General features: G+C 46.3%; 1 protein-coding gene across 1 annotated transcript in view; it reads left to right on the forward strand.

Annotated features, from left to right (window-relative positions):
* NFASC (neurofascin) overlaps nt 1-15,386 on the forward strand; it is a 104,793-nt gene that overhangs the window by 66,019 nt on the left and 23,388 nt on the right. Inside the window, exons 23-26 of the mRNA XM_036753636.1 lie at nt 199-213; nt 7,626-7,874; nt 12,997-13,113; nt 14,763-14,909. Of these exons, the coding sequence (XP_036609531.1) occupies nt 199-213; nt 7,626-7,874; nt 12,997-13,113; nt 14,763-14,909 (528 nt within the window). The remainder of the gene's footprint in view (nt 1-198; nt 214-7,625; nt 7,875-12,996; nt 13,114-14,762; nt 14,910-15,386) is intronic.

Here is a 15,386-nt window from a genome sequence, read left to right on the forward strand (position 1 = left end):
GGTGTTGATATGGTCATGGCTTATGGGCAAGGTGGAAAGGGGACCACTGAGCAGTGTCCTCCCTCAGTCCCACCATGCAGTGTTTAACCCCAGACCTTCTCCATGTGCTTGTCCTGTGATTTCACCTGTACCTCTGTTTTCTCTTCCTTCCCTTGCCTTTCTCTCTCCTCCCCCCCAACTTGGGTGCTGTTTCTGAAGCTACTCCAACCCCAGGTATTGTACCAGCCAAGGAGGTAACCAGCATGGCATGGGGTGGTGCAGGAGGAGCCCAGGTTGAACTGGGGTGGGGGAGGCCAGGGAGGACCTAGTGCCAAAGCATGGATCACAATTGACCTTTTCAGTGGCTGGAGGCAAAGCCCAGAGGAAAGTCTTAGCCTAGGAAGCATTCAAAGACACCTAACACAGTCTCTCTGCTTAAGCCATGGATCAGTGTCCCAGAAACTCCACCAAGAGAGGGAGACAGCTTTGAAGGGGACAGACCTCTTCCCCCAAACACTAGACTTTAGGGCTGCTGGCCGCTCTGCTTTATACCTTGACAGTTACTGACCCTGAATTGTGGAAGCCTGGCTGAGTGCCTAGTGTCTTGTCCAAGAAGGCAGTCTCAGAGGGTGGAGAATTGCCCTCTAGGCTCTGGTTACAGATGGTGTCAGGGGCTAGGCCACCCCAGGCCCCTTCCACCCTGGTCTTGTTTCCAGCCACTGAAAGGGGGAAGTGGGGTAAGAGTGGTATGCATGCTGGCAGTGCATGCTGCATGGGTGCCTAGTGCTGGTTTTGTTACTAGCTCTGGGGCTAGCTCATTGAGGCCCCCATGAATGCAGTCTTGAATAGGGCCTTCCCTGCCTGATGCACTATCTTAGTGGGAGCTGCAATCCTACTGGCCCCTGAGTGATAATTGCGCTCTGCCTCCCCAGGAAGTCAACCTTCTCTAAGGGTTGAGGGAAGCCCCCAATGTAGAAAGCTGAAAGGCAGCTTTTGAACAGAAGGGAGCAGAAATTGGGGGTGGAATCTGGTCAAAATAATAGCCAGGGTGGCCAAATCCCAATCGCTCCCTACAAATTCTCATTTCTGGGATTTGAGAGCCATTAATTGAGAGCCCTCCACTGGATCCAAGCTAGAAAAATAGGGCACAAGTCTCCTGAGATCCCTCCATTGGCTTTAGCTTGAATTCCTATCTGAGTCTCAGTTTTATTATCTAGAAAATGGGAGTAGGTCCAGATCAGGGAAATGGACCCAGAGTTGACATTATAGGGGTCCTGGGAAACGGGCTCAACAGAGTTCAGTTGGGGTTTGCACCCTTAAGAGGTAACCTTGAAAGAGCAGATTGGGGAGTCAAGAGTAGAGTTTTCTTAAGGAGATTGTTCTTTACTCCACTCAGAGAGAAAAGTCAGATCTTTTACCACTGGGTTATTTCCCATCCTTCTCCCCTTCCCCATCCTCATTTGGGTTGATTCTCTTTGCTTTTGCATCTCCTTGCTTTCTTCTGTTTGTATTCTAGCCTTGTTCTTTGTCAGCAAGAGATTCATCCCCTCTTGGGGTTGTCCACTCTGCTATTCCTTCCACTAATCACCTAGGACCTACCAGGATCCATGCACACACAGACATAGGCAGACTAAGGCAACTGGGGATAAAGAGACCAGTGTCAAAGACCATGATTAGTGCCTCCCCTACAGCACCTTACCATGCCACCCCCGCCATTTCCCAAAGAGCTCAACTTTAGTCAATGTCTCCATAGGGTTCTTGGTCTCTATTCGGTGCTAGGACCAGTCTAAGGAGCCACCCAGGGCAGGGGAAGCAGAGGGAACCAAAGAGACAGTGGGGTTTTAGCTGCAGTTACTTTCTTACTATGTGGTTTTAGACAAGTCACTTGCTCACTCTGCCTCGGTTTTATCATCTGTAAAATGATTGTGTTGGACTAGATAGCCTCTAGGAATCCCCTTCAGCTTTAATCTTTGATGAATTTCTAAGCTCATAGTTGATGTATCTCAGTTTCATTTCAGTTTGATCAATCTACAAGCCCACTATGTGCCAAGATTCTGCTAGGTGCTGAAAATATAAAATCACAAAGAAAACGGTCCTTGCCCTCAAGGAGCTTACATTCTATTGGGGAACATAACTTGTACACATCAAGGACAAAGTATGCGGGAAGTAAATACAAAGTGATTTGGGAGAGCAGGAGCATATTGTGGGATCACGAAAAGCCTCATATAAGAAGTAGTACTTGAGATGAGCTTCGAAGGAAGCTAGGAATTCCTAGGCAAGTGAATTAGGAAGGACGACTTTCCAAGGATGGGAAATAGACTGTGCAAAGATGCAGAGATAGGAAAGAGCCTCTTGTATGAGCAGCCAAAGAAGACTTTTGGTGGAAACATAATGTGTGTGATGGGGAAGGGTATGTAAAAAAAAACCCAAAAACCTGGAAAGATAGTCTCAAGAAAGACTCCAAAGGACTTTAAATGCCAATGAGAGGAGGTTGTCTTTTGTCCTAGAGAGGGTAAGGAGAGCCGCTGGAATTTTTTGAGCAGGGGAATAACATGTTTAGACCTGTATTTTAGTAATATTAATTGGGCAGCTGTGTAGACTGGTGAGAAGAGACTGAAAGCAAGGAGACCAATTAGGAAGCTATTTCAATAGTCCCAGTGAGATGTGATGAGAACTGAAGTAGAAATGGTGACCATGTGGATGGGAAGGAGGGGATGGAAGGGATGGGTGGAAGAGAGGTAGAATCAACAAGACTTGATAACTGATTGGCTGGAAGAGAGGCGAGGTGAGAGAAAGTAAAGAGTTGAGCTATGAGGTGGAGGGCGTGAACCTGGATGACTGGAAGAATGATCGTGTCCTCAACAGAAGCAGGGAATTAGGGAGAGAAGTGGATTTGGGGAGAAAGAGGTGTTGAGTTTGAGCTGCCTGTGACACATGGAGTGATACAGTCAATAAATAGTGGGTGATGTGGTAAGAAGAGAAATTTGGTCTAGCTATGTAGATCTGGGAATCTTATCTGAATAGAGATGGGAACCAATGAGACTCTGAAAGAGAGAAGGCCCAGAAGAATGCCATGTGGTATACTAACAGGTGTGGGGGCAAGGGGGGGCAAGAGGAGACAAGTATAATGAACTAATGGACCAAGGTTCATTCCAACTCTGAAAATCTTTGATTCTGTAAGAGAGGGAGGGAGGGAAGGAAGGAAGGAAGGAAGGAAGGAAGGAAGGAAGGAAGGAAGGAAGGAAGGAAGGAAGGAAGGAAGGAAAGAAGGGAAAAAGGGAGGGAGGGAGGAAAGGAGGGAGGGAGGAAGGGAGGAAGGAAGGAATGGAGGAAGGAAGGAAGGAAAGGAGGGAGGGAGGGGGAAGGAAGGAAGGAAGGAAGGGGGGGAGGGAGAAAACCAACATTTTTAAGTGCCTTCTATGTTCCAGGCACTGTGCTAAGAGATTTACAAAAATCACATTTTATCCTCACAACAACCAGTAAGCTGCTACTATTATCCCTATTTTATAGGTGAGGGAACTGAGGCAAACAGGGTGAAGTGACTTGCCCAGGGTCACACAGCTAGTAACTATCTGAGGCTGGTTTTGAACTCAGGTTTTCCTGATTCCGGGTTCAGTTCTCCAACCACTGTGCCACCCAGCTGCCTCTACGGTACGGGTGACCAAAAGTAGAACAGGCTGCCTCTGGTGGTAGAGCCACTGCCAGGTTTCAAGAGGAGGCTGAATGACCACTTGTCAAGCATTGCTGTCCAGTTACAGATTGAGCTGGATCCACTCTGAGCTCCCTCCCCATGCTCAGGTTCCATGTGAGTCTCTGTTTGAATCTTCAGTCCCTTTTCTGTTTTGTTATCTCCAGGCTGTGGGTTCTTCAACAGTTTGAGTCAGGGACCCCTTTTCAGTGTGATGAAACTTACAATCCGCTTTTGAGAATAATTCTTTTAAACACATAAAATTAAATGTATGGGATTATAAAGGAAGCCAACTATATTTAAGTATAGTTATCAATGTTTTAACATGTAATTGGCGGGGGGGCAAAATAAAATATATTAAATTTAAAACTAAATAAATAAATATAGTTAACAAATATTAAATAAATAAATTCATGGACTCTCAAGTTAAGAATGCCTGTTCTAGCCTCTATCTTGGGGAAATTGTTCCCTTCCCAAATTGGCCCCATTGTGATAATGATGACTTCTGATAAGCATCTCATGAAAATCAGATCCACAGCTGCTAACTATAGTGGTCCTGGCCATGTTCCCACTGAGTTTTTAAAGGGCCCTTTCCCAGAATTACACAATGGATGACATCCGGTATCTAGATAAATTATACCATTGGACTGAACCTAACCAGATGAAGACTTGGTAGGGATAAATGTAAAATCTCATACTTAGGTACCAAAAAAAATCAGCTTCACAAGCATAATAAAGTCAGAGGGGATGGGGGCATGTGTAGACAGCAGCAGTTCTAAACAAAAAACAAAAGATCTGGGAGTTTTAGTGGGCTGCCAGCTCTACTTGAGTCAGCCATGAGATACGGAAGCTAAAAATGATAAGATGATCTTGGACTCCATTAAGAGGGGCCTGGTTTCCAGGAACTGAGGTGGGATAACCCCATTGTACTATGCCCTCATCAGACCTAACCAAGAGTGTTGCATTCAGTTTTGGATGCTGTGGTCTAAGAAGGGCATTAATAAGCTGAAGTGTGCCCAGAGGAGAGCAGCCGGGTTGGGGAAGGGCCTTGAGGATGTCATAGAAGGAACAATTGAAAGAACTGGGTATGTTCAGCCTGAAGAGAAGATGAGTGAGTTGGGGAGCAAGATAGCTGAGTTCGAGTATGTGAAGGGTTGTCATATAGAGGAAAGATTAGATTTGTTCTGTTTGGCTCCAGAGGGCAGAACTGAGATTAATGGGTAGAAGTTACAAGGAGACTCATATAGGTTTGATGTCAGTTGGTCTTAAATAATCATTTTTTAAGCATCAGGAAAAACATACTAACACTTATAGATATCTAAAGGTGCAATGGTCTGACTTGAGAGGCAATGGGCTTCTCCTTCTTGGAAGTCTTCAAGCAGAGGCTGGAGAACCCTTGTCAGCTATGTTTAGTGAGGTTTCCATTCATGTAAGGGCTGGACGAATTCAACAGGGGTCACAGATGTGTTTAAGACCTACTCTTTGTGTGGCGGGATTCTATCAGGAACTGTCAAACTTGGAGAAAAACTGACCCTCTGCTTTCCCAGTCATTTCAGCTTTTCTCAGATGTGTAGGCTGAGCTAGACAACCTCTGAGTCATTAAATTCCATTGTTCTGTGACATCTGACCTGGGGACAGATGGTTGTAAAAGCTTGTCATCCCAGAAATCATTAAAAATATAAGGTTCTGAGGAAGTCTTATTTGGAGGTCAAAATGACCACTAACCCCCCAGCTCATGATAAAATGGTCACAGAGGTACCAGGGGCCCACTACTGATGAGGAATTACCAGACTTGGAACAGAGCTGATCTGGCTTTCCAGAAGTTCCCCGTCATTGTATCTGTTTTCAAAGATGAAGGGAGGTGGTGCAGTATGAATCCTTGACATTGCTACTCTGATATAATATATGTAAAGTGCTTTATAATTTGGGACCTTGGCAAAGGGTAGCTATTCATTCAGTCCTTAAAAAAACAGCATGAGAGTGGGGTTTGAAATATATATATGTATATATGTATGTATGCATGTATATAAATATATATGTATGTATGTATTTCAAGACTTTCCTATTGACTGAGGGTTATTTGGGACAAAGAGAAGTGTTAATGCCACAGCTTTGAGCCTCAGGAAGAATCTAAGGAATCTAAAATCTCTGGCTGGCCTCCCAGTATGCCTTTTGTGCCCTCCACCCTCAGGGCCCAATAAACCCTTCTGATCTTCCACATTGGGGCCATGACTTCCAGGCCCCAGGAACCTCCTCTCTTTTTTCTATGTGAGTTTTGTAACTGGGTGACCTGGGCAAATGAAAGAGACCTTTGTTTAGAGTAGGGCTAAGAAAAGAAGGCTCAAGATCCCTAAATTCTTGCCAAGAGGGAAAAGCCCATGGTAGGCCCCACCACCACTACCATCCCAGCTGGGAGGCTTGCCTATTTTCTTCTCTGAAGGACAGTGTGATGCTAGCGGTCTGGGGTAGGGTGAGGCAATCTGAATGCTCTTGTCTTTGTGATCCTTTGGAGTCATTTGGGCCTCCAGAAAGATGAAAGTCACCCATCCTCTGTTGATCCCTTAAGGTGGCGTTCCTGGTCCCCTGTTGGCATAAATGGTAGATAGTGGACCAGAGACCACAATGGGTGAATATTATAATACTCCCAGGCCCCCAGCTGCATCAGGTATCCAGAGAAGAAGCAAATGATTGGCTCTTACCCTCCTCCACAGCCTAGTTCTGCTCTCCAGTCATCATTGTGGAGTAGGCAGGGCTAGGAGAAGTATAGGTAGAAGCCCAACACATGCCATCATTCCTGAGTGAATTCCATTCCTTCAGATGGAAGGGAATGTCTGTAGGGAGGTAGTCGTTGACCACCACTGCTTCCAACCACATATACTTCCCATCCACTGAGAGCAGGAACTAAAATCATTCATATGGGGGTGCCCCGAGCTGTTTACCACAGTGGCCCTGGCCAATTTCCACTGAGTTTTTGAAGGATCTCTTCGCAGAACCACACAATGGATGATAGCTAGGATGTTGACAGGGAAAAGCAGTGGACTGTCTAATAAGATGAAATTCAATAGGCATAAATGTAAAGTCTTACACCAATACAAAAAAAATCAACTTCACAAGTATGAGATCTGAGGGGGAGGGGGCCACCAAGGTATGGATAAACAGCAGCAGTTGTTCTGAAACAGATCTTGGAGTTTTAGTGTGTTGCAAGCTCAGCCTGAGTCAGCAGAGGAATGTGGAAGCCAAGTAGGGTAATATGATCTTGGACTGCCTTGGTTCAGGGAGAATAGCTGGGAGAGGTCGAAAATCATAAAATAGAGTTTATATCAGCAGGCAGGTCCATGAGAAGCCAGAGAACTCTGAACTTAGCCCAGTTCTGAGAATGGAGAAGAAACTCTCAAGTTTTTGAGGCTTTTTTTGTCCAAAGGAGAAATAGCAGAGCATAATTTGGGGGACAGGAGAAGGTGAAGCTGTCTAAGGGACTGTACCCTGGGAATGGCAGACTGTGTGCCCCAGGGGCCACCCAACTGAGGATCCCTCTACCTTCCCTGGGACTGGCTGAGCGGGCTTGGGTTGAGATATGGCTCCTGCTTGGGTTTGGTCTTATGTCTTCCTGGCTGCTCTTCCCTGTGATTTCTCACATTCCCCTGGGTCTAAGAGATTCTGTGCATCCTCTATCCCCTTCTCCCATCTTTGCTGGGTGCATGCTGGGTGCTTCGAGCCATACAGACCATCGAGAAGAAAATGAAACACACTCTCGGGCTTCATTTTCGTCATTCCACATGGTTGTGTTCTCAGCCATCATGGTTCATCCAACATACCCTTTGTTTCACTTGGGGATCTTAGCTCCTGCAGCCACATCTCCCCTGGGGCCTCCTGCCTCTTGGGGTAGGGTTGTGGGAATGTGTCCAACCTGGAGACTACCAAACCAACCAGACCCGGCTGTTTTACGTTTCCCTCTCAGCTCCCACCATCTTGCCTCCAACTACAATCAGTGCTACAAGTGCTGTGAGCGGTACTGATGTTACTGCCGTAGCTACCACCGCCGCTGCCACAACTGTCCCCACTGCTGCACCTACCACTACTACCACCACTGCTGCCACCACCACCACCACCACCACCACCGTCGCTACTACTGCTTCTACTACCACTACCGCTGCCACCACTACCACGGAGAGTCCTCCAACCGCCGTGACTAAGATACAGGACACTGGTATTGCTGAACACACACTTCCCTCTTCCCCTCTAGCCTCCGCCCCTTCCCATCCCTTCTCTCGACTCTTCAGTAGAGACACGTACATAGTCTTCCTAGGACAAGAGCTGGGACCGGGCCTAGTGTTTATGGACACCCCTCAGTGGTTTCTAGGCCAAGGAGTCATGTATCCAAGGACTAGACTCATGTCCCGGTATCCAGGAGGCCTCAGAATTCCTGGTCCTGAGAAGGTCTCAAAGGCCTAGAATGTGAATTCTGTTCCTAGGCTTCCAGCCTCACCTGCATCATAGTCCCTCACCCTTCCTGGCCTTTTTGCAAAACCTTAAAGCACTCTAAAATCTGAGCTATCATTATTTATTATTAGTATTATCATCATCAATCCTCATCATCAGCTTCTCCAGCCTATGATAAAGGGATGGGCAGGATCCTTCCACCTCACACACACAATTGTATACCAAGCTCAGGTCCTTACCCAGTCATCCAGACCAAATCTGAGCCTAGGGGTCGGCAAGAAAGGCAGCCGCTTAGAGCCCAGCACACAGGGTGTTTAGTGGGAGGCAGCGTGATGCAGCAGAAAGAGCACTGGATTTGGAGGCAGAGGTCCTGGGTTCAAATCTCAGTTCTGCTTCTTATTTCCCATATGACCTTAGAGGAATTACTTGCCTTTCTGGGCTTCATCTGTAAAGTAAAGGACTAGATTATTTCTAGGATTGGACTGGATTATTTCTAAAGTACCTTGCAGCTCTAAGTCCTATAAGTCTCTTTTAAATAGGACTTTTAAATAAGCGTGCCTACTTTTAATGCCAGAAGATGCCACACTCCATGAGCCATAAGTATTTATTTTGTGATGGATGTGACATGTATTAAAATGAAAACTCAAAGCCCCCAATGAACAGGAAAACATGCTACTGAAATTTTGCCATGCAGGGAAGCATAGTTTTTTAATCCTGCCCAGGGTGTGCTAATGACATGTCCAGACTATCTCAAGCCACAGAGTTTGCATTGGGCACTAGGTGCAGTGAAACAGAGAAAGGTTTGCATCCTAGATGGGGGATCCCAAGGCAAGGAGGAACCTTCCTCTCAAGGCACAAGGCTAGGTAGAAACTAGAGCCTCATCCCCAGAGAACCAGCCAGGTAGCAAAGCTTTCTGGCGCCACTTGTCACTTATCAGCAGTATCTGTGTCTCTGCATGGAGGAGTAGAGCTCGTAAAGTGTATAAAGGGATCCTCCAAAAGGGATACCACGCCCAGAGCACCTGATCTGTGCCCCTCATAGGACCATCCCTGGTTCTCATCTCCCCCTCCCCTTTCCTTTTAAAAAGAGTCGATTATATGAGCTCCAGGAAATGGTACTGCCATCAAGGAGTCTAGTAATGGCCAAAGGTGCTAAGCTGCTGTTTCCACTGATGTTCCCCATACCCTGTAATGCGTGGAAGTGAAATTATGGCCATTTGAGTGGCTGCTCATAAAAATCAATCTAAGACCCAGCCTGCTGGGATAAGGCATAAAGGAGTCAGGACGGGAAGCTTTGTTTTTCCAGTATGAAGAAACCCCTCGGGGAATTCAGCAATACCTCTAACTGAGCATCAAACAGGCTTTTATTGCCTAGAAGGAAGGGTCTCTAGCTTATGGAGCCAATGTGCCAGCTGGAAAGTCAGCATGAGACAGACAGTAAGGCTAGTGGGGGAGTGGGGGTGGGGGGCAGCCAAGGAAAAGGGGAGCAGATTTGCCTGTTCTGGTCCCAGCTGTAGTCTTCACCAGCTGTGAGAACTGGGGCAAAGGTGCCTTCACCTTTCAGGCTCTCTCTGCCCTGCTCCCAGCCCCCATTTGGTTGACAAAGGGCAGCCACCGTGCCTCATATGAAAAATCTAATTTTGCCAATGTTCGGAACTCAATTGATAAGCGTTGCTGCCGTGCCAAGAACTGTGCCAAGTGTCGAGGAGGCAGAGAGGAATTTGTTTGAGTGCTAGGAAGGTGTCAGAAGTGGGGTTTGAATCCCACAAGACCTTCTTGATCACAAATCCAACACTCTAATCACTACGCCACACTGCCTCCCATATGATGAGGATTTGGAGGGGAGGGGATAAATCGATAAAATGCTTTAAGCTCTCAGAGGACTGGTAAAAATATTAACTCAAAGTCTTTAACCTTGGGAAAGCTGTCTCTACAGAAGTTAACACTGAAGTGTTGAAGTTATGTTGACCTTTAGAACAAAAATTGACTAGGGAAAACCCTGTTAAGATCACTGGGAGCTGCCATCTGCTAATTGGTGATTAGTGTGCTTTTTGAGTGATAGCAAAAAGTGTTCAGTCGCTGAAGTTGAGCCTGACATCATTCAATTACCTTGTGCTCTCAGAAAAGGCACATAGAGTGACAAGGAAGAATGATTATACCTTACCCTCTGGTGACATCAAAACGTCAGCACTGCCATGATGGGCCAAGACTATGGGCCATCCAGACAGAGCCGCTGGGGACCTGTTATGGGAAAGCATGGCTCTCCTCCCCTCCGACCAGCCTCAGACATTAGAAATGTCTTCCAACTTTCCTAATCTCTCTTCATAACCCAATCTGGCTCTTTCATCTACCAATTCATCGCAGCCTTTTGGCAAGCTATTTCCACTTTCGTCCTGTACTACTCTTTGGGGGAATAACACGTTCCATAGACTTTTTTGAAGAAGTACTTCCTTTCATTTATCCTAAGCTTTCTTTCAGACTTCCAGGGGGCCTCTCTGGTTCTGGTATTCTGAATTTGGTGAACTAGTCTGAGTTCACCTTATTATCATCACCCTCTGTGATCTATAAACTTTGATGTCCCGCCCCCACTCCCTGCTTTCGTCTTTACAGGCCTGGAGAATCCTTCCTCCAACCTTCCAAATACTCCTATTCCAGCTTATCATTTTAGTTTCTTTTCTTTAGACCAACTTCAGAACTCCCTCAACTTTGCCTGGAGGCGTTTAGTCAAATGAACATCTTTACCCCAACTATAGAAAGCATCCCCCTCCAGCTGTCACCAGAAATGAGAAGGGACTCTTACAATGACCTTCCTGAAGGCATGCAGTTCAGAGTTGAGATTTGCCTAAGGCAGCTACTTCAGGCAAAAAAGCCTTGAAGAAAAGTATGGAACTTGGACCAGCCTGACCACCCGGTTGGAGGGTCCATGGCAGTTCTAGCCAGGAAACCAAATTTCTGATAACTTGCCCAACATCAACTACTGCTGTCCTTGGGCAAATGCTATCCTCCAGGCTTCAGGGGAAGGGCATTACTTTAGTAAAGATCAGGAAGCCCGTTGTAACTCCCGAACCCTGCAAGCTGAGTTATATGCCACACAGACTGTACTGTGTGCACTTGGTTCATTTATTTTTAAAAAGTGAGTAGGTGACAGTACCCCCTTGCATGCTAATAAAATATACAGGAGCCACGCTTGTAAAGTCTTTGAAATATGAGGCTTCATGCTAGCATTCTACTATTAAATCTTTGCTGGGAAATGGGGTAATCAGACTGCTGGGTCTCCTGAAAAATGACTGTGTTTGAAGATTAGTGATGTCTTCGATTCAATGGCTTTGATAGTGGAGCTCCCAGCTATCAGGAGCCGGGTAATTGATGCCTTGTCCAAAGCATAGGGAGTGCACCCATCCACCCCCACCCCTGTCCTAAGAAGCTAGAGTGAGAAGAATCCAATGTAGTAGAAAGAATTCCAGGGAAGGGGAGGTGTTCTGGGCCAGTCTCAATGGGTTCTGCTGGGAGGGAGGAGGAATTGCTGATGGGTTTAAGATCTTTCAGAGTGTAGTCCCAGACCATTAGAAAACCTCTGAATGATGAGGAGGAAGGGAGCAGGGTTCATGGCTGTTGACCTGACCTAGGCTCCTTCTGAGTAGGTATGCTAGACTGAGAATCTACCAAGGTGTCTCTGAACCAGAGCAGCCCTCTCTCAGGCCTGTCTGGTTTGGATTTTCTCCCAGTGTGCCTCTAGGGTTTTTTTCCCTTAAAAATAGTTTTAAATGTCTTATTGCAAACATCAAACATCAATACAAACAACTGAATTTACTATTTGCATTTAAATTAATTACTGTCCAGCCGTAAAGTGGCATAATGACACTTTGTGAGTCCCTCACTCCACATCTCCCCATCGGGATTCTTTGTCCAGCCTCATTCATTTTTCCTCACATGAGTGTAATCCTATAAATGCATCCTCCATCTTCTGGGTCTGCTTTTTTTCTCTTTGCCTTATTTCATAAAGGCCATTCCAGATCACCTTGTATTCATCCTGCTTGCCCATCTTAATAGCATTGAAACATTCCATTCCATTAACATACTGCAATTCTTTTAACCGTGTCCCTATTGATGTATGTTTAGGTTGTATCTTTTTGTTTACAGTTACCTACAACAAAAATCTTTGAAAAGATAGATCTTTTGTTGTTGCCGCTCCTGCTTTCAATTACGATGTTGGGGGTCTCCCCAGTAACGGAATTATGGGGTCAAAGGATGGGATTACTCATGTAACTTTTCATGCTGCCAAACTGTACTCTAGAGAAGCCTTGCATTTCCCTTCACACCCCCTCCCCCTTCATACACACACACTCACACCTCCCAGCCTCAGAAAATACCCCCCACCTTGTCACTTCCCACCCCATCACAGATCATGACTTTCATTTGCTATTTTAGTAGCCACTCTGACCATCACAAAAAAACTTTAGTAGTTTTAAGGACAAAGAATACCACCTTCTATGCCCAACTCAGGCAAAGGGGGACTTTTTCTCCCTTCCTCTGAGAAATGGGACCTGTTTGGAGAGCCAGGCCTTTCCAGAGCTGAACCCAGGCACCATAGGGAAGTTTGAGTAAGAAACCATACTTTGAGTTGAATTCCCCTTTGCATTATGTAGAGGCTATCCAGCTGTCCATGGGTAGTTGTTCCCTCCACACCAGGGTCAGCCTGCATGCTCTTTAGCACACACTGGGCCCACTGGTTTTCAGCCACCCAAGGCTGAGACTTAGAACTATGTTGGAGCCATGTAAACCAGGCAATTTCTGACTCTCTGTTCTTTCCCAGCAGACCCTGGCCTGTGTGTGTGCCCAGCCCTGCCTCCCCCCATCATTACTAACTCTTCTTCTAACCTATTCACCAGCCCCCTATGGACAGTCCATATGGAACTTCACGGTGAAGGCCAACAGTAAATCGGCCAACCTCACATGGGACCACAATCTCGAGCCAGGAACTGACTTTGTGATTGAGTATTCATACAGTAAGCATTGGCCTGCATGGCAGCAGGGGGATAGTGGTGGATGCCGTTTAAAAGCTCCTTCTAAGTCTGAGGCTCAGAGAGGCCTGGGATTAATTATGGCCTAGTGGAATCAATATATATGCTGGGTTGGGGAAGGGGGGAAGGAGGAATAGGAATGGTAGTCAAGAGGAAAAAACCACAAGGCTGATAAAGTCTTTAGAAGTGGGCTAAGCATGCATGGGCCACCACCCCTTCCCAGGGTCTCTTCCTTGCATTGGAATGAGGCCTTTTTTAGGCCATGAGCCCCAGGTAAGCTAGATCTTATCTTAGCACTGGGCTCCTTAAGGGCAGGGAGTCAGTTTTCTTAAATTTCCACAGGTCAGGCTTCTGGTGCTGGGAAAGAGAATGATCTCCCACACAAAAAAGAATGGCCCTCAGTAGATTACAAATTGTTTCAGAAAAAAAAGGATTAGCCCCTGCCTTGACCTAGCCACATGCACCATCTAGGTCTCCCCTGCTATTCCCGGTTGCTGCCTGTGACCAGGGACATACTTTTATACTCTATGTGAAGCTGACTTGTCCAGAGGGGGTCAAACCCAGGAGCATGGTCTCATTTACAACAATCCTCTAACTGATCTAACCTCCCCAGAGAGGACCCTAGGTACAAGCAGAGGAAAAATTACAGCCAACTTTGCCTTATATAGTTAAGGGGAGTATGGAGTTTTAAATCCACAGATGATTCCAAATCCCTCATTTTGTTTATATTTTCAAAGTTCTACCAACACCATCTCCCCAGCATGTACACACACATGCATGTACACACACACACACTCTCTATCTATCTATCTATCTATTCATCTTCCTATCTCACTCACTCACTCCTGGTGGTATTTAGGAAAAGAGCCTCTCTAACAATCCTTCTAGGCATTGCACCTGAGCAGCCAAAAGGCAAAGAATGAGAAGTAGAAGATGGGAAGGCAGAGAGGCTTGGTTAATCTATATACCACACAGGTTCATCAGTCCCTAGTTAATGGAGAGTTTGATGTATTATACTGGTTACCAAAATGGGATTGAGGGATTACACATGATCAGTACTATTGGTAAAAGTTGGTGTTACGAAGAGCTGGCCTTGTAGTTGGGGAGACCCAGGCTCAAGCCCCGCCTCTTATACATACGGGCTGTGTGACCCTGGGCAAGTCACTTAAACACTCAGTGCCCTAGGCAACTCTCTTAAGACTGCAAGTTGCCAAGCAGGTGCCAGTCTGCATTGGTAAAGGGGGTTTCCTCACTGGGAGTTCCCTATATCAGGTCTAATCTCCCTCCCTACCCCACCTCCAATACTAAAAAAAAAAAAAAAGTTTAGAATTAGAAAGCCAAAGGAATGTGACAGATTTGGAAAGGAGAATGCTGTCCCCCTTCATCCTCACTGCAGGATTGAGATAGATGTGGATCTTGAAGAGTCCACACTCTGAGGCAGGAAGGACTCATCTGGTCAGTCTAGTGGTCTCTGTTTAGGGCTGGCACAAGCGCCTGGGCACCCAGACCTGACATGATGTCCCAGCTGTGAGTGGCCCAACCCTGTCCTTGACAGGTGGCCAGGGACCCATGCCATGTCTCTGGCTGCTCATTCAGGGGCCCCCCTGAGCTGACCTAAAATTTCTGTTCTTCAGGCAACCAGTCAGAAAAAATTCACTCTAAGGCCCGGTCTTTCTCGTTGACCAACCTCAATCCCGGGATTTACTACTCGTTCCGGGTTTATTCCCAAAACAGGCCTGCTATCACCAGTTCCCTCATCACTGTTCAGACCGCTGATTCAGGTGAGAGGGGATTTGGCCAGTCTGAGCTGCCCCCCACAAGCATGAGGCATCCCATTCTCATCTCCAGCTTGACTTGTCATGGAGAGTAGAACTAGGACTTCCCCACCCCAATCTTGCATGGCTGTCTTCTCTTCTTGTCGTACTTACAAGAGTCTAAAGGTTCCTAGAAACTGGAGAGGAACAAATAAAACCAGAGGATGAAATAAGAGGCATTGGGAGTGTGTGCAGTTTGGAGGGGGACTAATGATATTGACCCTGCGAGTGATGATTGGAGGTGTAGAAGGAAACCAAAAGCTTTCTGATGAAACCAGAGAAGATTGCTTGGTATACACTTGTATTTGAAAAAGGTTTTGTATGTATTTGCGCGTGTGTAAGTGGGTACGTGCATGTTTGCTTACTGTCTCCAAGGGTAGTTTTGTGGGTTGCTGTACACATACTGTTACCTTGTGCACACATATTTGGTTGCTATCTCTGTTG

The sequence above is a fragment of the Trichosurus vulpecula genome, chromosome 4 (genome assembly GCF_011100635.1).
Source record: "Trichosurus vulpecula isolate mTriVul1 chromosome 4, mTriVul1.pri, whole genome shotgun sequence".
Lineage (NCBI taxonomy): Eukaryota > Metazoa > Chordata > Mammalia > Diprotodontia > Phalangeridae > Trichosurus > Trichosurus vulpecula.